General features: G+C 35.0%; 1 protein-coding gene across 2 annotated transcripts; it reads left to right on the top strand.

Moving 5' to 3' along the window:
- The first annotated feature begins 251 nt into the window (after positions 1-251).
- Positions 252-22,240, top strand: ccdc24 (coiled-coil domain containing 24). Of its 2 annotated transcripts, none has more exons than XM_051132567.1 (9): positions 252-306; positions 594-805; positions 2,473-2,642; positions 8,306-8,458; positions 8,553-8,657; positions 12,832-12,886; positions 19,758-19,824; positions 20,460-20,571; positions 21,810-22,240. In XM_051132567.1, exons 2-9 carry the CDS (start codon positions 623-625, stop codon positions 22,231-22,233), a joined length of 1,269 nt encoding a protein of 422 aa, XP_050988524.1. In that variant the 5' UTR covers positions 252-306; positions 594-622; the 3' UTR covers positions 22,234-22,240. The 2 variants fall into 2 exon arrangements, with proteins under 2 accessions (XP_050988524.1, XP_050988533.1); XM_051132576.1 differs by lacking the exon at positions 252-306 and adding an exon at positions 341-355.
- The last annotated feature ends 213 nt before the right edge of the window (positions 22,241-22,453 follow it).

The following is a 22,453-nucleotide window of genomic DNA, read 5'->3' as shown; positions in this document are numbered from 1 at the left end:
ATATATATATATATATATATATATATATATATATATATATATATATATATATATATCAGTATAATTATGCTAATGAATTTGTTCGGCTATTACGTATTATGAAAAACTTTTTTTACGTTAATGCTCAAAAAAAAAAAAAAAAAAAAAAAAAAAAAAATCAAATGTATATTTGTAATGTAGTAGAGTGCGTCTGAATGGGTTAATAAAGATCACTATCGAATCCTGCAGCCAATCATTTGAGTGCGCTGGCTTGTCTCCATAGGAACAGAAATGTTTACCCTGATACAGGAAGCTACGATTGTTCTGGTGAGTATCCGCTTCTTCTAAAACTACTATTGTATATGCTTTTACAAAAGTATGCCATCTTAAATCTTATTCAGATCACCCTAGTTTCATTATGCTAAACGTTTAAAGCAACCAAATATTACTTTAACGTTTTATTCATTGATGAGGTCATAATTGTTTACGAATTATGTTTATTTATCATGCTCTTTCTCTTCGTACAGTATAACGTTACCAGAGCATTTGAATGATGTATGAGTTTTTTAAACGTATGTAGGACTATATTTATCTATATATGTATTTATTTCCAGGTAGTTTCCCTCCGGTATGGACACACCGAATGCACGCCAGTGATGAGCTTTATGTGCTTAGCTCTGGAAACAGCGGCCTCATGGACAATTTCCAACGCCAACAATCTGTGTGGAATTTAGTGAAGGAAAATGTTCCCTGCTCTGAGCTTCCTGAGATCCGAGCTGTACTTGGAGAAACACTGATTGATACATACACAGAGTTATATTCAGAGGTAATAAGTCATATTTATGCATCAGACTGTCTCGAAATACACAACAGAAGTACTTGCTAGAAGTTCGTGTGGCAGGCATATAATTTAAAAAATAACTGCAAGGCCAAGACTAACTTACATAATTCATGTCGTCACCTTTTGATGTTTAATACAGCACCTACATTTTCCCTTTGAAAGGCAAGTGGAAAGATCCCTTGAGGTGGTGGCAACATATTTTTATTTATTTATTTAAGTTAGATTAGGTTTGGTAGAGAGTAGGGGAACATAATAAAATATACATCTTTTAAACATTTGTTTTTCTAAGTCTATGCTTTTTTTTTTTTGGAAAGACCTCAGAGGGCTTTGCATAAAGTTTAGATAATGTTAGACCCATACAATTCAGTGCTCTGCATATGCATTTGTGTTTTAGAATTTTATGCACTGAATTAGAAAAAAATCTCCATTGCAAGTAAGCTAGTGTGCACTGATGTGTAACTCTAAACCGGTTTTGAATTACAACTCCCAAGAGTGCATTATCTCCCAGAGCCTAAGTGCATGGAATGCAAACCGTACTTGTTTCAGATCCGACGCTTTCAAAGATAAATTGTCTTTTACAAACTCCATAGGCTCTCACTATATGCAGACAGCGATGTGCATATGGAAATAGTGGGTGGAAACTTGTCTATGGAAGACGTATGTGATTCCTCCTTCCTCTGAACACTAAATAGGATTTATGACCTTGTGTTTAAAACCCCCTCTGGACACACCAGATAAGGACTTTGAATGTGTGTTCACGGAAATTTTATAGCTAAGAAAAATTGAAGCAAATAATAATAGTGATCATGATAATGAATTGTCTGAGTAAATGCAACCAAGGGCCAAGGTTGTCTGGCAGTAAACAGTTTTAACATTTTTCTCAGGTCAACCTCTTTTGAATTCCAGTAATGTTTATCACCACTAATATGAAACACACAAAAAACAAAAAACAACTAAAAATCTTGTTTTTCTCTTAATTTTTCTCTCTCTTTTCCTTAGATCTTTTCCCTGAGAACATTTATTCAGTAAAAAGATGAAAGTCAATAAACAAGAAAAGAGAAATGTTCTTTTGTATCCAAGTCTGCATTAGCTCACCTACATTTCAGAAATGTCTCTCTGGTGGCAGTGCACATCATAAACCTGGTTCTGCAGAAGCTGCAATAAGAAGAAGTTGGCCTGTGTTCAGCAGAGTTATTTAGGCTTGAAGTTGGTTTCATGCAGGCACAGCAGGATCAGAAATCTCAGAGAGCTGGTTTTACTCTGTCTTGCATTGCCTTCGACAAGCTTTGAAGTGTATTTTCAGAGTCCGAGGGAAACTTGAAAGTCCCGAGACAGGTGTGGAGATTGGTAATAGAGTGCAGACATTGTTTGCCAGTGCCGTGACAGGCTTTCATTTCCCTCTTCTTGGCTTTTCACCTCGCGTGGGGCATTTGTGAGAATACACGTGGATTTTCTCTGAAATTTCCAGTTGCTTATGCACATTTCTCTTCAACTCAGCAGAGATTAGAGACACTTGTTATGGGATGTTAACCAACTGGCTGCATTTCTCTAGTTGTAGAGCAGCTTGTAACAGGGATTTGGAAAGTGCATTTCATACAAAGCTGAGCCAAACAGCATTCTCTGTAACACTTACCTCTGCTGACCTGTTCTAGGTGGAGATGTGGGAGAAGATTTGGCAGACGCTCCGGTGCTCAGAGAAGGGCAACAGGCCAGAAGCCCCCATGTTCCCTTTGGCTGACCCCCCAGCTGTTAAAGAGTTGCTAAAAGCAGAGATTCAGTTGCTGCTGCTCACACTGAGAGAGAAAGCTGCTAGACAGGGCAGGTGAGGCAAATACAGCATTATAGCACTGCTATACTGTACTGTTATACCAACAGATATTAACAAATATCTACTAAAGCTAACAAAATTAACATTAACTATTGTAACTGTGAGACTTTTAACCTCTGACGTTTTGTTGATAGTAATAAACATCAGTAAAGACATTCACTAAACATGAGACAAAAAGATTGGTTCTATTCTAATGTCATATAGTAAAATTCTGGATTATACAGATAAGATGATATTAATATTCTATAATATTTTATCTATCTATCTATCTATCTATCTATCTATCTTATAGCTATAACTATCATGTAAGTATCATACCATATCAATTGTTGAGAAGCCAGTATTAATTCTATACTATTTTATATAAATTAAAATATACTCTTCTGCTCACCAAGCTACAGTACAACAAAAACAGTAAAATTTTGAAATATTTTTACTATTTAATATAACTGTTTTCTATTTGAATGTATTTTAAAATGTAGTTTATTCCTGTGATTTTAAAGCTGAATTTTTAGCATCATTACTCCAGTCACATAATCCTTCAGAAATCATTCTAATATTCTGATTTGCCGCTCAAAAAACATTATTATTATTATCATGTTGAAAACTGCTGAGTAGAATTTTTTCATGTTTCTTTGATTAATGGAAAGTTCAGAAGAACAACGTAGAAATAGAAATCTTTTGTAACATTATAAATTTCTTTATCATCACATATATATATATATATATATGTGTGTGTGTGGGGGGGGGTGTATGCATATGCGTATAATAATATATATATATAAATGATATAATGTTACAAAAGCTTTTTATTTAAGATAAATGCTGATCTTTGTCTTTCTATTTATTAAAGAATCCTGAAAAAAAACGTAACAGTAACTGTAACAATAAAAATTTATAACAATAAAAAAAGATTTCTGAAGGATCATGTGACACTGAAGACTGGAGTAATGATGCTGAAAATTTAGCTTTGATCACAGGAATAAATTACATTTTAAAATATATTTAAATAGAAAACTGTTATTTTAAATAGTAAAAATATATTCAACAATGTTAATCAATTATTAGTTTTTTAGATCATTGAATGATGGGCAATCCAATAAAAAACAACAACAACAACAAAAAAAAAAAAAACAGATTAAATGAGCGTTCACAATTTAATATCCAATATCAACAGATAGTGATCCATTTTAAAAGTCTGTCAAAAACGGAAAATAGTGTGCCTCCCTACAATACAGTTTACTTATCATATTAACTCAGACTTGTAGTCATTTTTGAATCTAACATTTTCAATAGATTCCAAATGAAATTCCATTTAAAGATCTACAACTCACTGTTAAGTGTCCTCTATAAATGCTTTCCCTCACTTGACGAATGAATGTTCTGACCTTAATGAAAACCCCAAGTATTCTTTTCAACAGACTGGGGGAGAGTTCATAGGTCAGGGCTTTGCTTTCATAAAGTAGCTTTGCTTTAAAGAATGCTTGCTGATAAATCATTGACTTTTAAAGCTAAAGAGCAGGCACAGGAGCACATCACAAAAGAACTGTTTTAGTAAAATGAAGTGAATCAGTTACGTCAGCAGCAAAGACTATGCGTGGTTTTGTTTGACAGGTCATGTTCTGTTTGCCTTTAAATTTGTAGCAATTTATGATTACATTTCAATTTGTTGCCTAGAGACTTCTCTTTCTAAGGGTTCTTTGTTACAACACAGGCTTTTTGTGGCTCCTTGTCTAATATAACAATGCACTGGGAAGAAGATATTTACAGGTACCAGTCAAGCAGGAGAGCTGATCTTCTCCCAGCAACCAGCTAGACAGTGAAAAGAATGTCTACACAAGATCTTCTTTTGAAAGGTTTTTAATGTATCACTGAGAACACATTATTTCACAAATAAGAGCCTTTGCGTGGATTTCATTGGTTTACAATTTACATTATTCTCCTGTAGATCACTGTTTGCGCTGATTTATACTTCTTATAGTCTCTTTTCAGCCGTGGCTTATCACGAGCAGGTGTTTGGCAAATATCAGTCCAACAGAGAAAACACTTAATTCATTCTCAAATTGCTGAAACAAATTGGCTCCGTCACCCGGAAACAAATGTTGCATATGAGCAGTGGGGTGTAAACTTCAATTTCCAATTTTAGCTTGTGTTTGTGACGTCATTTAGCCGTTGATCTGCTTCGAGAACAAGTCTGGATTACTTCCCTTTAATGTTGCTCCAGGTTTGGAGATTTCCCGCCAGCTGATGCTGGTCAAAGCAGGAAATTGTTGACTCAGTGGTGTTTTAATGCCTTAACATGGGCAAGAAAGGTTTTGAAAGGAATTGATTTAATGGATCTAGTTAGCGCCACTTTTTTTTTCCTCTCTGCCGACAGCCTCCCCTCCCTCCTGTGTGGTCTAAGTCCTTGTCTGTGTGATTTGTTGTGGCTGTATGGAGTCAAGCTGCACCTGTTTCTTTATGCTAGGCCTCCGTTCAATGGCCATTGAAAGAGAACCTCAGATCATGTGTGAACTGCGAGCGGCTGAGACTTTAAAAGCCGACCAAAGGAAGGTTCTTAAATCTCTAGAGAGTGATACCACAACAATCAGCGCAGGAAGGCTGGAAAGAGAAAGTTGTGTGCACTGCGTATTTCACATGTAGGTAATTTATCAGCGCAGATGGAGGGGCGTTTTGAAAGGGCCTCTTTTTTTACTTCGATACACTGAGGGATTTTTCTTTTTTCCGCTTTTTGATGTGCCGGCTCCTCTGTGCCATCTTTGTTGGCAGGAGTGGGTCTCCTCCCTCCTCTGTGAACACCGCTAAGCTGCTTACTGATCTGGGCCCACAATGTATCCTCTGTTCCTGTCAGTACACGAGCAGAGCAGAGATGGGCGTCAGACCTCTGCTTGTATCACACGCATTCAGTCAGAGATGCTTGTTAACGTCTTTTCGATCTTTTCATCAGGCTACAAAAGTCCCACAAACATGTAAACTGTATCCTGAAAGAAGAAAGCGGGGAAGATGTGAGCAGGGGCGGGCTGAAAAAAAGTGATACACAGCTTTACGGTCTGAATAATGGCTGTGAGCGAGAAAGGACCATCTGCTTGCTGCATCTTTGTTGTATTTTTGGCTGTTCAGATGTTTTCCTGTAATATAGCTCTTCTGCCTCATATGTTTGTATTAATAGCTTAAAAGGAAGTTAGAAAAGTCCCTGTTGTTTATAAAGGATTGAATGGATATGGCTAAAATGAAACAGTCTGTCTGCAGTTGTCAGCTGATTTAAGCTTCAAGTGAGATGTGTTTTTTTTAATGCACTTCCAAATGCAAACCTTTGTGTTTCGTTTACAATAACATTTCAAAGTGGACTGTAACATCAAGTCCAAGCTTGATTTGCAGTTAGAAAACTTGGCTGAGGATAAAAGGCCTTTGCTCTCTTGTTGTGTGTTGCCTTCATCTTCTCTCATGCACTTGACAAGGCTGTTTTAATATTACAGCAAGGACTGAGAGAGCTATTTTATTTCTCACAGAAAATATTGACATTCTGTTCGTATTATTTGCGTATTTAAACATTTTAGAACGATTGTATGATTTTGAGATCCATCTTTTCACACTGAGGGCAACTGAGGAAATCATATGCAACTACAGTTGAAGTCAAAAGTTTACACCCCCTTTTAGAATCATTAAAAATGTTAATTATTTTACCAAAATAAGAGGGATCATACAAAATGCATGTTATTGTTTATTTAGTACTGACCTGAATAAGACATTTCACATAAAAGATGTTTACATATAGTCCACAAGAGAAAATAATGATTACATTTATAAAAATGACCCTGTTCAAAAGTGTACATCTTCTTGATATTTAAAACTGTGTTGTTACCTGAATTATCCACAGCTGTGTTTTTTTGTTTAGTGATAGTTGTTCATGAGTCCCTTATTTGTCCTGAACAGTTAAACTGCTGCTGTTCTTAGGAAAAATCCTTCAGGTCCCGCAAATTCTTAGGTGTTCCAGCATTTTTGTGTATTTGAAACCTTTCTAACAATGACTGTGTGGTTTTGAGATCCATCTTTTTACACTGAGGACAACTGAGGGACTCAAATGCAACTATTACAGAAGGTTCAAATGCTCACTGATGCTCAAGACAGAAAAATAATGCATTAAGAGTTGGAGGGTGAAAACTTTTGAATAGAATGGAGATTTTGTACATTTTTCTTATTTTGCCTAAATATCATATTTTTATCATTAGTACTGCCCTTCAGAGGCTACAAAAGATATTTACATGTTTCCCAGAAGACAATGCAAGTTAAAACTTCAAATTCAAAACGTTTTCACCCCCTGGATTCCTTCTGGAGCATCAGCGAAAAATTATAACATTGAAACATTTTTTTAAAAATGTTTCTTGATGACCAAACTAGCATAGAATGATAAAACAGAAAATGGTTATTTAAAATTTTAATAACATTTCACAATGTTGCTGTTTTTTACTGTGTTTTGGATCAAATAGCTACCCAAACTTCAAAGGGTATTGTATTTATCTTCATTTATTATTTCTTCAGTTGTTCTATTTATTGTAATGTAGTACTTTTTAAGACCCAGAGGCCAAAGTTTATTATGCGATACGAATTGCATGACTTTCTCCACAGTACAACAACAGTCTTAGTGTTTTGAATGGACCTGTAGGGTCTTGAATAAATAAATAATGTTGTGTCTTCCAAGACACTCTTTTAAGTACGTAAAACCAGCTTGCTAGATCAGTGTTTTCCAACATTATGTGTTGCAGGCACATATAGCTATAGGCACCCTTAAGTTACCCCATCATTGACATCAAACCAGAAATGTGTTCCTCTTATATAATTAATATTATTTTGGATATAATTCAGCATCTTTGTTCATTATTATTGCACTCTTAAGCAAGGATAAAAAATTGATACTGTGATGAAAGAGACTCTCCAAATAGCTTCTTTTTTTAATAAGACAGCTGAGCTATTTTGCCTTTTACACGTTTCTTGAAAAAGACCGAACAGCACATATTTATAAAATACATACAATTAAAGGGTTAGTTTACCCAAAAATGAAAATTCCAAACGTTCCAAACACGTAAGACCTTTGTTTATCTTCAGGAAAACAAAGTAAGTTATTTTTGATGAAATCTGACGGCTTTCTGACCCTCCATAGATAGCAATGCAACTGACACATTCAAGGCCCAGAAAGGTTGTAAGGACATCAATAAAATAGTCCATGTGATATTAGTGGTTTAAGCATAATTTTAAGCTACAAGATTTTTACAAGACACAATTTTGTGCACACAGAAAACAAAAATAACGACTGATGTCACATGGACAATTTTTACGATGACCTTACTACCTTTCTGGGCTCTGAACATGGCAGTTACTATCTATGCAGGGTCAGAAAAATGAATATCAAAAATATCTCAAAAAAATATAATTTGTGTTCCAAAGATGAATAAAGGTCTTATGGGTTTGGAACAACAAGAGGGTGAGTAATTAATGACAAAACTTTTCATTTTGTATAAAACGTTGCTGTTTGCAAGGCAAAATGCCTCTGGTTCGAAGTCACTGTGGTAGACATTTACAGTGTAACTGTGCTAGCACTGTCGACTTTCACCATTCTGCCATTCTCACTGTCAGTAAATGTGTCTACATGTGTGTCTCAGGAATGAAGAAGAGGTCATGGCTCAGTACAATCCTAGTGTGGTGAATTACGCATTGGACAGCAGTAACACACAGAGACAAGGGAGTCCAGGCAGCTGGCGTGAAATAAAATTGCTTTCCAGACCCCCATCAAGTCTAAGCGAGACTAGAAGCAGGTCAGTGTTTTTTAGAAATATATATCTGTAAGTTTACTTCTACAGAAATAATATTGATTACGTTAGTAAGTATTGAATAATGTATTTTTTTCAGGTCAGTCTCCAGCCTCTCATCTCACTCTAGTTGTGAAGAAGAAATCAAGGCCTTAAGACACAAGTTAAACATCAAGCATATAGATGAGGTTGTGACCCATCTCAGGTGAGGGCTTGTGGTCTCCAGTCTGTGAGTGAACTCCATTCTTGCACACTTGAAAGAAACTGTGGGTGTAGTGCAGATGCTACCTTGTTTTAAAACATCAAGAAGCATTAGAGTTTTAACACAACTCACTGGACATTTCAAGTCAGAACTGCAGTGACATACAAAACCAACATCACATAAAACATGGTTGATGTCGGCACTGATAGCCTCATGCTGTTGTGCCACTCAGTAGGACTGCAGTGATATGTGCTTACAAGTATGTACAGTGCTGCCTAAAAGTTTGTGAACCCTTTAGAATTTTCTATATTTCTGCATAAATATGACCAAAACGTTAATCAGATTTTCACACAAGTCCTGAAAGTTGACAAAGAGAACCCAATCAAACAAATGAGATGAAAATATATAGTTTGTAATTTATTTATTGAGAAAAATGACCCAGTGTTAAATATTTGTGAGTTGCAAAAGTATGTGATTCTCTAGGATTAGCAGTTAATTTTAAGGTGAAATTAAAGTCCATTTGTTCAGATGTGTTATCAATCAATAGGATGACTATCAGGTGCCAGTGTATTCCCTGTTTTAATTAAAGAACAGGGATCTATCCAAGTCTGATTATGTTTGTGGAAGTGAATCATGGCATGAACAAAGTAGATCTCTGAGAACATCCAGCTAGAAAAGGTCACAAAACCATCTCTAAAGAGTTTGGACTCCACAAATCCACAGTCAGACAAACTGTTTACAAATGGAGGAAATTCAAGACCACTATTACCCTCCCTAGGAGTGATCGACCAACAAAGAGCACTCCAAAGCAAGACTTGTAATAGTCTGCAAGGTTGCAAAGGACCTCAGGGTAACTTTTAAGCACATAAAGGCCTTTCTCACATTGGTTAATATTAATGTTCATGAGTCCATCATCAGGAGAACACTGAACAACCATGGTATGAATGGCAGAGTTACAAGGACAAAGCCACAACTCTCCAAAAAAACAAAACAAAACAAAACAAAAAAACACTGCTGTTGGTCTGCAGTTTGCTAAAGATCATGTGGACAAGTCAGAGGGCTATTGGAGAAATGTTTTGTGGACAGATCAGACCAAAATAAAACTTTTTGGGGTTAAATGAGAAGTGTTATGTTTGGAAAAAGAAAAACACTTAATTCCAGCATAAGAACCTTATTCCATCTGTGAAACATGGTTGTAGTAGTATCATGGTTTGGGCCTGCTTTGCTGCATCTTGGCCAGAATGGCTTACCATCATTGATGGAACAATGAATTCTGAATTATACCAGCAAATTCTAAAGAAAAATGTCAGGGCATCTGTCCAAAAACTGAATCTTAGAAGAAAGTTGCTCATGCGTCAAGATAACGACCACAAGCACAAAAGATGTACCAAATATACCAGATATACCAAAAGATGAACAAGATTAATGATTTGGAATGAGTCAAAGTTCGGACCTTAATCCAATTGAAATGTTGTGGAAGGACCTGAAGCAAGCAGTTCATAAGAGGAAACCCACCAATATCACAGGGTTCACGTGTTTCTGTACTGAAGAATGGGCTAAAATTCCTGTTGTGCAGGACTGATCAGCAGTTATAAAATCTGTTACCTGCGGTTATTGCTTCAAAAAGTGGTACTGAAAGCAAAGACTCACATACTTTTGCAACTCGCAAATATTTAACACTGGATCATGTTTCTCAGTAAATAAATGACAAAGTATATATTTTTTGTCTAATTTGTTTGATTGGGTTCTCTTTGACAACTTTCAGGACTTCTTTCAGGACAAAAAATCTAATGATGTTTTGTGTTATATTTATGCAAAAATGTAGAAAATTCTAAAGGGTTCACAAACTCTCAAGCAGCACTGTATGTTGCATCTTGCGAAAAAGTCCCACAGGTACGTTTTCGCCATGAAGACCAGGTTGTGAAAGTGAGGAACTGAATCATTTCACGAAGTGAGAGCATCAAGGAAGTCATTTTGCTATCTTGTTGTCTTTGGTGGAGCATCATCTTTGGGTATATTTGACACAAGTCAATCAGTCTGGACAACTACACTGTAAAAAATAAAAAACACAATTTGTTGAGTCAGCTTAAAATAATTTGTTACCCTGCTGCCTTAAATTTTTAAGTTCAGTCAACTAAAATAAGTTTAGTCAACTTGAAATGTTAAGTTGTACTAAGTAACAACTTAGATATTTGTGTTTGCTAAACTTAACAGATGGGTAAGTAACCCAGCTGCCTTAAAATTTTAAGTTGATTCAACTCAAATATCTAAGCTGTCACTATAATTGAACATTTCAAGATGAATAAACTTTTTTTTTGAAGGTTACAAAGTTTTTTACAGTGTATATGTGCACCCTTCAGAGAGCTCACTTCAAGTGCTCTGCCCTTTGGAGTGAGTAGGGCACAGTCATGCTCACCTTCAAATGGAAGTCACCCAGAGTGAGAGCAAATGCTATTATAACTGCAGATTGCTTTGAGCGTATTATGAAAACTATGAACAACAAAAATAAAATGTCAGACCTAATTCCAAGCATACAACAAACGCAATTACTTTTTTATCAAGCAGATAATATTGGAATCATTTGTTTACACCCGAGGCCATGTACATAATGTAATGACTTTTTAGCCAGCAAGATTGTCCGTTTGCAGTTTGATCCTGTTGTGCGGTGAAGTTAATATTGTGGAACACACACTCCTCAGGCTAGATTTCTCCCTTCTTTGCTCAACATGTGCTCATGCTGACTGTGGATGAAGACCAGACACGCTCCTTCTTGTGCAAACATGCTGTTGTGAGAATAGAGTGTTGGACTGCCTCACCGTCCTTGCTTTTTGCCTCTTTCCAAGACTGCTCACACACACCTTCATCTAGGATTATATTACCTACTGCTGGTTTTAAATCGGCATCTACGTTTTGATTTTCAGTTTTTTATAAGCTCATACACACTTGAACTAGTTTCTCTTGATCTTTAAAAGCTTTTCATCTGAATTCTTAAGCTTAAATTCTTGAAAATATATAAATTGCCTACTAAATGAATTAATTTTAATGCCATGCGAATACCATGTGCTTTACATCTTACAAGGGAAGGGACCCTCTTGAAGTTCTTTTCTCACTCTTTAAGTCTCTTTTGGAGCTCTTCCCTTCTACCCTTTGGACCTCTCTCTCTTCCCTATCTCCCATCCACTTCTTCTCCGCCAGGCATGTGTATTCCTCCACCCAGCCAAGAGGAATGCAAACAGTAAGCCCTGCTCAGCAGGGCAGTGGGGTATTGAGATAGAGGGAGGGGAACTGAAGCGAGCAGGCCGATCTATCCCTCGATCAGAACAAAAGACCTCATTGTGAGCAAATGAATACCAGACCTCGACATATGTAAGATTCCTTTGCCTTAAAAGAAAAGTGAAGGGAATTTAAGTGACTACAGTGGTTATGTAACAGAGAAGAAGTGGGCCGGTTTTCACTTTCCCACTTATCTGGAAAAGAGTTCATGGTGCAGCTCAAATAAAAACTCTTACTACTTATTTCACTTGTTTAAGGGTAAATCAATGTCATGTTTTGTATGAGAAGCAGTCCCCTTTCTTGGAAGTCCATAATGGCATATAATGTAGATGGTTATTTTTAGTTGCCGATTCATTTGAATCTAATTTTTTGTACCACTTACATTTTTTATTTTTTTTGTTTGATCTGTATTTTTCTTTTCCCCAGTCCACTTAAAGTCTGTCGATTTAGAATATTTATATGTGACCCTGGACCACAAAACCAGTCATATGCAGCACAGGCATATTTGTAGCAATAGCCAAAAATACATTGTATGGGTCAAAATGATAAATTTTTCTTTTATCCCGTAAATTATTAGGATGTTAAGTAAAGAGCATGTTCCATGAAGATACTCTGTAAATTTCCTACCATAAATATATCAAAACCTAACCTAACCTGCATTGCTAAGAACTTCATTTGAACAACTTTAAAGGCCATTTTCTCAGTATTTAGATTTTTTTTTTTTTTTTTTTTTCACACTCTCAAGATTCCAGATTTTCAAATAGTTGCATCTTGACCAAATATTGTCCTATCTTAACAAACCATGCATCAGCTTTCAGATGATGTATAAATTACCCTTATGTCAGGTTTTGTGGTCCAGGGTCACATACAGACCTTATAAAAGAAAGTCTTTTTTGATTGACAGGTCAGTCATAACCGAAGAATCTGAAGCACTGAAAAGAGACGTGCAGGTCCTGCAGGTAAGGACTCATTTTGCTAATAAACGCTGGTTTTGATTGCATTTAATAACATGCTTTGAAGCTGCATCGGGATAGTGGAGGTATACTCAAAAAAAAAAAAAAAAAAAATAACCTTGGAGCACTTTTTTTTTTGCATAGGCCAAACTCCATTATAGTTAAAGTATTAAACTTTTCTACACAGAAAAAAAAAATGTACGGCTTTCTGTGTATGTATGGTGATTGATCAGATTTCCTTTCTGAGCTGCTCCATTTTCATTATTGTGAAAGAAGTGTTGCAAGACATAAAAGCAAGTAAATGCAAGTTTCATCCTCATTATAAAACCAGTGCAGATCATAGTTCATTATTATGGTAGTTCTCCAAACCCAAAATTGAGTGTTGTAACACTGTGGAGCTGCTTTTACTGATTAAACAAACCGCTTAATAACTGTTTTCAATTATTTCAGTTTGGTGCAACTTTGTATAGACTCTCCTTAAGTTTCTGCATTTGGAAATAAGAAAGCTGCCCTTATATGTGACCCTGGACCACAAAACCAGTCATAAGGGTATTTTTTCTTTTAAATTGAAGCTGAAAGCTGAATAAATACACTTTCCATTGATGTATGTTTTGTTAGGATAGGACATTTGATAGGATAGGATATTTGGCTGAGATACAACTGTTTGGAAATCTGGAATCTGAGGGTGCAAAAATTAAAATATTGAGAAAATCGCCTTTAAAGCTGTCCAAATTGAAGTTCTTAATAATGCATATTACTAATCAAAAATTATGTTTTGATATATTTACAGTAGGAATTTTACATAATATATTCATGGAACACGATCTTTGTTTAATTTCCTAATGATTTTTGGCATAAAAGAAAAATCAATAATTTTGACCCATACAATGTATTTTTGGCTGACTTAAGACTGGTTTTGTGGTCCAGGGTCACATATTTGCTTATATTTTAATGAAGAGAAAAAAAAATGTAAGGCCTTACATTACAGTGTCCATGTTAATGTAATTACTGTAGAAATCTCAATTGTATATTTATTTGCTTAGGAAAGTGAGTGCAAAAAATCACTGCTATGATGCTATAGTGTTGTGATTGGTTGCTATAATCAGTGTTATTGTAGTATTATTTATATACTATTATAGTTTTTAATAATATTTTGATAGCGTTTTTCATATTTTCAGTCTTCATTTTAATTTTAGTTAAGGGACTAAGTAATTGTTTGCTTTTGTTTTAGCTTAAACTTATTTTAATTTCAATTTTAGTTTCAGTAATTTTAGCACTTTCATTTAAATGTATTTTATTTTACTTAGTTTTCATATGTTTAAGCATTTCCATCTAAATTTTTGTTTTATTTCAAAATATTCAATTTTTTTATTTATTTATTTTTTTTTTTTTATAGTTTTGGTTTAAAAACGCTCCCAAAGTTTCAGTGACTGCATTCCAAATATGCCTTACACTGTAAAAAACAATTTGTTGAATTAACTTAAAATAATTTGTAACCTGGCTGCCTTAAAATTTTAAGTCCAGTCAACTCAAAAAAAAGTTTATTCAACTTGAAATGTTAAATTATACTAAGTGACAACTTAGATATTTGAGTTAAATCAACTTAAAATTTTAAGGCAGCTGGGTTACTTACCCATCTGTTAAGTTTAGCAAACACAAATATCTAAGTTGTTACCTAGTACAACTTAACATTTCAAGTTGAATAAACTTATTTTAGTTGATTGAACTTAAAATTTTAAGGCAGCAGGGAAACAAATTATTTTAAGCTGACACAACAAATTGTGTTTTTTATTTTTTACAGTGTATGACTATCCATCTGTTTTGTTTCCCAGAGAAAAAAAAAATCTGAATTGTGAGAAATAAACTCGGAATTGCGGAAAAAAGTGTGAATTGCAAGAAACAAACTTGCATTTGTGACAAAAGTCGCAAGTTTATATTCCACTATTCTGACTACATTACGCAATTCTGAGAAAAAACTACTCAGAATTGTGTTTATATCTAGCAATTCTGACTTTAGAACTTGCAGTTGCTAGTTCATATCACAATTCTGAGAAAAAAGTCAGAATTGTGATATGTAAACTTGCAACTGTGAGAAAAAGTCTGAATTGTGAGGTAAAACGTCGCAATTACCTTTTTTATTTTTTATTCAGTGGTGGAAATGGGCTTCCATAGTAAACTAACATCATATTTCTAATTCATAATTTTTTCCTCCAACATGAACCACTAAACCAGGGTTGTTTTGTTTGATTTTATTTTTTTTTGCCCATTTATTGTCTGACAAGTCAAAATGGTCCAGTCATTTTTAGGCAAACAACACAATTTGAGGTATTAGTTGTGCCATACTTTGTCATGTTTTGACGTTATTATAACATTAGAGAATTGATTCACTTTTTTAGCAATTCAATCCTTAGCAATAACAATGAAATATCTACTAATAACAACATGTAATTATGAACAGAACCACTAAGCACTTACTTCTATAATTGCACGGTATGAACACTAATGTAAAGTGTGAAATAATGGAACAGTTGTTCCTTTTGATGTGTTTCACATGCAGCTGGGAAATGGATAATCATGCATCAGCTACCACAAGCGTATGTTTTTCATAATGAATCATAGAGCATTTCTAGTATATCTGAAAACTCATAAGTTAAACTAGCTCCTTAAGATCTACAGCTGATTGGTGCAGGAGGCTAAACATTGATCTTCTCTCAATCAGCCAGAAGAAACTTCGGGTTCCTGTTGTGCCATGTCATCCAAATTTCAGTTTCTTTTCTGTAAAAGTACAGAGCTAGCCACAGATGTGAGACACTTCCAGTGCCAAGCAAATCAGAGCGCCTTTTGTTTTTGTTTTCATGCAAACTCTCTGACGCATTCTGTCTGGAGGACTGGACACATACAGTTGACATGCTGTACAAATCCAGTCCACCACCCACTGTTAAATCTCATCCTGCTGTAAAACAATACATAAAGCCTCACATACAGCATTATCTGAATGGCTGTGATTACGTTATGTAACACAGCAGTTTCACTTTTGGGGTGGAAAGACAAATTACTTCTTGCTGGAAACTTGTCTTATTAAACTGGGCTGCTCTTGAAGTTCACCTAAATCGACAGGCACATTATTGACTGCCAAACCAGGGCAATAGTGTTCCCTCTGGAATGGAATGTGTACTGTCACGTATCATTACATCTGATGCTGAAGAAATTAAACTGTTTCTCTGACGTGCATAGTTTATTCTAATTAGATGATTGGTCTTTGGGGAGAAGTCAATTTATTCTAAACACTGTATCTGAATATTAGTCAAGAAGTTAATGTTCATTTAAAAAGTTTATATCTCGCAATTCTGAGAAATAAATTTCGCAATTCTGACTTTAATTGGGGGATAAACACAACTGTGACTTTTTCAGAATTGTGCAATTCTGACTTTATAACATGCAATTGCAAGTAATAAAGTCAGAATTGACAGAATTGAATGAGATATAAACTCAAGAACATATCAGTCTTTTTCCCCCTCAGAATTGAACTTTATAACTTGCAATTACGAGTTTATATCTCATAATTCTGTGGGAAAAAAGACAGAATTGTGAAAAAAAAGTCAGAACTGTGAAATATAAACTCACCATTGCAAGAAAAAATGTAAGAATTGCAAGATACAAACTCGCATTTGTGAGAAAAAACCCCCAGAACTGTTGAGAAAAAAGTCAGAATCGCAAGATACAAACTCGCATTTGTGAGAAAAAAGTCAGAGCTGTGAAAAAAGTCAGAATTTCAAGATACAAACTCAGAATTGCGGGGAAAAAAAGAATGGCAAGATACAAATTAGAATTCATGAAAAAAGTAGAATAGATATACTCGGAATTGTGCGAAAAAAGTCAGAATTGCAATTACAATTACAAACCCTCATTTATTAGAAAACAAGTAAGAATTGCAAGACAAACTCGAATCTGTGAGAAAAAAATTCTGAATTACGAGAAAAGTCAGAATTGAGAGCCAAACTCGTAATTGTGGGGAAAAAGTCAGAATTTCAAGATACAAACTCACATTTGTGAGAAAAAAAAGTCAGAATTGAGAGATATAAACTTAAAAAAAAAAAAAATCTGAATTGCAAGACACAAACTCGCATTTGTGAGAAAAAAAGTCAGAATTGCGAGATATAAACTCGGAATTACAAAAAAAAAGTCAGAATTGCAAGACACAAACTCGCATTTGTAAGAAAAAAATCTGAATTGTGAGGAAAAAGTCAGATTTTCAAGAAAAAAGTAAAAATTGCAAGATACAAACTCGCATTTAAGAGAAAAAAAAGCCGAATTGCAAGATATAAACTCAGAATTGCGAGAAAAAAAGTTAGAATTGCAAGATACAATTTCGCATTTAACAAAAGTTCCAAACATAGGTTTGGGAGGAGCCTAATCATTCAGTCCTGTCAATCATCATTATGAGCCTATATAAGCAGCTCTCGCTGCAGCGTCCCAGCATTAATTCTTCCGGCATCCCTCCACCTTCCCATTTTCTGTTATTCTCCCTCTAGGTAGTACTGCAAAGGGGGGGTTGAACTCGGCACTCAAGCCGAGCCTCGGGTCCGAGCCTCCATTAAGAACAGCAAGCCAAGTTTGTTTACCAATAACTGTCAGGACTAGATGGACAGCTGAACTCGTGAATGAAAAAAAAAGTCAGAATTGCGAGCTTGTATTACAAAATTCTGAGAAAAAATTGCAATTTTTCTTGCAATTGCAAGAAAAAAAGTCTGTGAGATAAAAAGTTGCAATTACCTTTATTTTTTATTTATTTATTTTTAATTCAGTGGGAGAAATGTGGTGGCTTTTGCTGCTTCTGTGACAAATCACTTGAAATCTTGAGGTTTTAATGCCTGAAGATAGATGTTTTTTTGTCAGAGACAACAAAGCCGAGAAACTTAGAACAGCATCTCCAGAATCTTTTTATTGAATTTAAAGTTTGTTTATTTAGTTTCAGTCATTTTAGTACTTCAGTATCATATGCCTTGGCAAATAGCTGAAATAAAATGTTTCTTTATATTTTATTTCAGTTAATGTTTATTTCAAGTAATATTTATTTTTAATTTTTTTTAAGGTTAGTCTCAGTTAGCAACAACAACCCTCTCCCCCAGACATCTGCTCATCTGATTCTTGGCCATACTGAGTGTGGAGGGAGTGTGGCAGAGTGTGATCTTAGGTTTCAGTGACCGGCCTCAAAACTGTGGCTGTGGTATTTCTTTTCCAGCTGGATTGTGGGGTTACTGCCGCTGCTCACAGACCACAGGGCTAAAATGAATAGTCTCCTGTAGGCTGGCAGTAAAGGCGCTCTCTGCAGAGAGCTGAGCTCTGTTTGTTTTTGTTTCATTTAAAAAGATGAGTGCATAATGCATGTGCTGAACAGTAAGCATGACTCTACATGATATAGCAATGACTCAGAGCAAATAAACCAAGGCAGCAGGCAGAGTGGTGTAATAATAGTACGCCGCTGCTATATAACGTGGGCTAATGGAGATCCATGGTTTTGCAGTGAAAGCATGTGGTTTGGAGTCCAGTTTTTAAGAGCTCAGTCTCAGTGCAGCACTGCTGTGGAATCATTTAGTGCAGTGTGAGCTCTGGATCTGCTTTAACCACACACTATTATAATGAAGCCTGAAAGACAAAACCATTTCATCTTGAATGTATCACTTTTTCCATTCTGAGTCTAATTAATCTTTATTTTAATCTGTAAAGCAATTTGACCATTTAAAACATCTTGCTACTTTTTTTCTTAAAATTGCATGACATAAACTCACAACTGCAAGAAAAAGTCAGAATTGCAAGAAATAAAGTCAGAATTGCATGATATAAACTCGTTTCCATTTCCGCCACTGAATAAAAATAAAGAAGGTTATTGCGACTTCTCTCATAATTCAGACTTTTTTTCTCAGAATTGCATCATCTAAACTCATAATTGCAAGAAATAAAGTCAGAATTGCGTGATATAAACTAAATTCCATTTCCGCCACTTAAAAAATATTTATAAAAGGTTATTGTGACATCTCGCAACTTTTTTCCCTTTTTTTTCTAATTTTTTTTTTTCTCAGAATTGCATGATATAAACTCACAATTGCGAGAAATAGTCAAAATTGCATCATCTAAACTCACAATTGCGAGAAACAAAATTAGAATTGCGAGATAAAAACTAGATAAATTCAAAAACTTTTTCTCGCAAATGCGAGTTTGTATATCGCAATTCTGACTTTTTCTCTCAATACTGACTTCTCAGGATTGTAAGATATAAACTCGCAATTTCGAGGTATAAAATCTCATTTTGAGGGCGGGGGAGAGACTGATATCTTTTCAGAATTGCGAGTTTATATCTCACAATTCTGACTTAACTCGCAATTTTGAGAGGAAAAAGTCAGTTGCGAGATATAAACTCGCAATTCTGAGAAAAAAAGCCAGAATTGTGAGTTTGTATCTAACAAATCTGACTTAATTTTTTAGAATTGCAAGTTCATGTCTTAAAAAAGTCAGAGATGTAAGAGATGTAAACTCAAATTTGTAAGAAAACAGTCCCAATTACCTTTTTTTATTTTTTTTTTCAGTGCCAGAAATGGGCTTCCATAGTTTTGTGTATTTACCAACATAAGATGGTCTGCTGGTCTCGCAGGGTGGTCTGTTGACTGGTTTTAGAGGGATTTTTTTTTTTTTTTCCCAAGAGGTCAGACTGAGAGACTAACTGAGTATGCAGCTGAAGACAAGCATGGCCAGGCTGGGAGACCTTGGTTTGCTGGCAAACTAAGCCCAGCGATCTTTGCCTTAAAACTGGGTGGAGAAAATAACAGTATCACGGTGGGAGCTGAAATCCTTTGACTAGTTTTGATGTGTCTTATCACAGGAAAACCTTGAGACTGAGAGAGCCGGTGCTCAGACAGAACATGTATCTCCTGAACCCACCATAGCAGGTATGTGGTTAATACTCTTGACAAAGGGACTCGTTTTTCACACAATTCTATCTGAGACAAAAGCCTTCTGACTGACTGAACTAAAACAGGGCATTGCATAATTCTGAGCAGTGGTTGTCCATATACTCAACTATGCCCTGTGGTCTTTTTCACTGAGCCATCTTACTGCATCATTTTTCTTAATAAACATTACATCATAATGACTATTAAATCATCTCATTATAAATCTTTAAAAGTCTACAGATACGAAGTGGCCTTTTGAAATTGTGCATCACCACCATCTAGTGGTTCACCACTGAAGCACTTATTTCCTGGGGCTGGTGAAAAACTGTCAGTAAGGGTGTGATGTGCAGTTTCATTTAAATGCATAGACAAGAACTCTTTCATCAAAAATCTTCAGTAAAGAAGATAAATCAGTAAAAAATATATATATATTTTACAACCACTTCTCAGTGAGCAAGATGACAAGGTCAGTCTTCTCCAGAATGCCAGAATGCTTTTAAATAGACATAATAAAGCAGAATGCTCTCTCTCTCTCTTTTAATAGAAAGTAATTTTTCCCCAAGGTGATCATGAAAAGGATTTGTGGTGGAGCAGACTATCCATCACTGATTTCTTGTTTTCTCTATTTTCAGAGCTCAAAGAGGAACGGAGACTCATTCAGAGGGATCTGAATGACCAGAGTTTAATAAGCAGCTCCCACAACACAAATATTAAGAGCACTAGAAATCCACAAATCCATGCAAGGTCAGACAACCTTTCTAGAATAAGTCTTTGTATCTGACTTGAGAAAAATTCAAAGCCACGTAGCTGATCCAAGACTCTTTTAGTGTAAAACTTCAAGTTAAATCAACTTAAAACGTCAAGTAATTTTAACTCATTACAATTAAATGAGTTGAAATGACTTGTACTTTTAAGTTGATTTAACTTGTTTTAAGTCATTTCTACTCAAGTTAAATCAACTTAAAAGTTTCAAGTTTAAATTTCAAGTTAAATCAACTCAAAAGTACAAGTCATTTCAACTCAAGTTAAATCAATTTAAAAGTACAAGGCAGCTGCTGAACTTACAATTTTAAAAACGTAAGTTCAGAAGCTGCCTTAAAATTTCAAGTTAAATCAATTTAACTACAAGTCATTTTAACTCATTACAATTAAATGAGTTGAAATGACTTGTACTTTTAAGATGATTTAACTTGTTTTAAGTCATTTCAACTCAAGTTAAATCAACTTAAAAGTTTCAAGTTAAAATTACAAGTTAAATCAACTCAAAAGTACAAGTCATTTCAACTCAAGTTAAATCAACTTAAAAGTACAAGGCAGCTGCTGAACTTACAATTTTAAAAACGTGTGAGTTGAAATGACTTAAAATTTTAAGTTAAATCAACTTAAAAATTACAAGTCATTTCAACTCAAGTTAAATCAACTTAAAAGTACAAGGCAGCTGCTGAACTTACGTCTTAAAATTACAAATCATTTTAACTTATTACAATTAAATGAGTTTAAATGACTTGTACTTTTAAGTTGATTTAACTTATGAGTTGAAATGACTTCTAGTTTTAAGTTGATTTAACTTAATTTTAAGTCATTTCAACTCACAAGTTAAATCAACTCAAAAGTACAAGTCATTTCAACTCAAGTTAAATCAACCTAAAAGTACAAGGCAGGTGCTGAACTTACAATTTTAAAACCGTAAGTTCAGCAGCTGCCTTAAAATTTTAGGTTAAATCAACTTAAAAGTACAAGTCATTATTTTAACTCACAAGGTAAATCAACTTAAAAGTACAAGGCAGCTGCTGAACTTACATTTTTAAAAACATAAGTTCAGCAGCTGCCTTAAAATTTCAAGTTAAATCAACTACAATTACAATTAAATGCATTTAAATAACTTGTAAGTTGATTTAACTTTTAAGTTGATTTAACTTAATTTTTTAAGTTTTTAAGTTGAAACTGGTGAAAACTTTTTAAAGTGATTTTTTTTTTTATAGGGAGACGTGCAAACCCACTGTCTTTGCAAATGATTTGGAAGGATTGAAACCATTAAACGCAACAGTTTCCTATTTGAAGCCATGTCCGCCCAAAGACCCAAACCACACCTGGAGCGATCCATCGCTAATGAGCTCCTCATGTGCTGAACCCACGATCCCTGTTTCTGCTTTGCAACATGGGGACAGAGAACATAAGTCCAGAGGAAATTCACTTAGAGCTTCAGCCTTCAGACTGGTTCCAGCAGCCTCAGTCAAAACATCGGGATCCGTAAAAGACTTCTTCCTGATGGAGGTGACTAAAAATACTGACCTAGTCTGTCTCCAGCCCGCTCCTCCTGCAGTGCAGAGAACAGCCAGCAGGGGGCAGAGGGGGAGCAGACGCTTGTGTTTTCCTCAACCTGACAGCCTGCTCAGTTCTCTGTGAGAAGAGTCAAAAGCTGTATAACCCACAGTGATAAAACACAAACCACAAACTGATCTTTAAAATAAACTTTATTTACCATTTCAAATTGAACAGTTTACAGCTGACATGACTAAGACAATTTCAATGCTGTTTGGCCCTAAAATTGAAAAGACACGGTTAGATATGTTTGATAAAGTACTGAACTCATGTCATTGTGCTTGTCATTCTACTTCAGTTTATA

Source organism: Labeo rohita, chromosome 2 (genome assembly GCF_022985175.1).
Source record: "Labeo rohita strain BAU-BD-2019 chromosome 2, IGBB_LRoh.1.0, whole genome shotgun sequence".
NCBI lineage: Eukaryota > Metazoa > Chordata > Actinopteri > Cypriniformes > Cyprinidae > Labeo > Labeo rohita.
Note: the sequence above shows the minus strand (reverse complement) of the source record. Positions and strands in the feature narration are given on the sequence as shown.

Excerpts from the sequence above, each read along its gene's own strand:
- ccdc24 (XM_051132567.1), top strand. The coding sequence starts at position 623 with ATGCACGCCAGTGATGAGCTTTATGTGCTTAGCTCTGGAAACAGCGGC. Across the intron at positions 8,658-12,831 it reads GAGGTTGTGACCCATCTCAG|GTCAGTCATAACCGAAGAAT; the intron begins GTGAGGGCTTGT and ends TTTGATTGACAG. Across the intron at positions 20,572-21,809 it reads AATCCACAAATCCATGCAAG|GGAGACGTGCAAACCCACTG; the intron begins GTCAGACAACCT and ends TTTTTTTTATAG.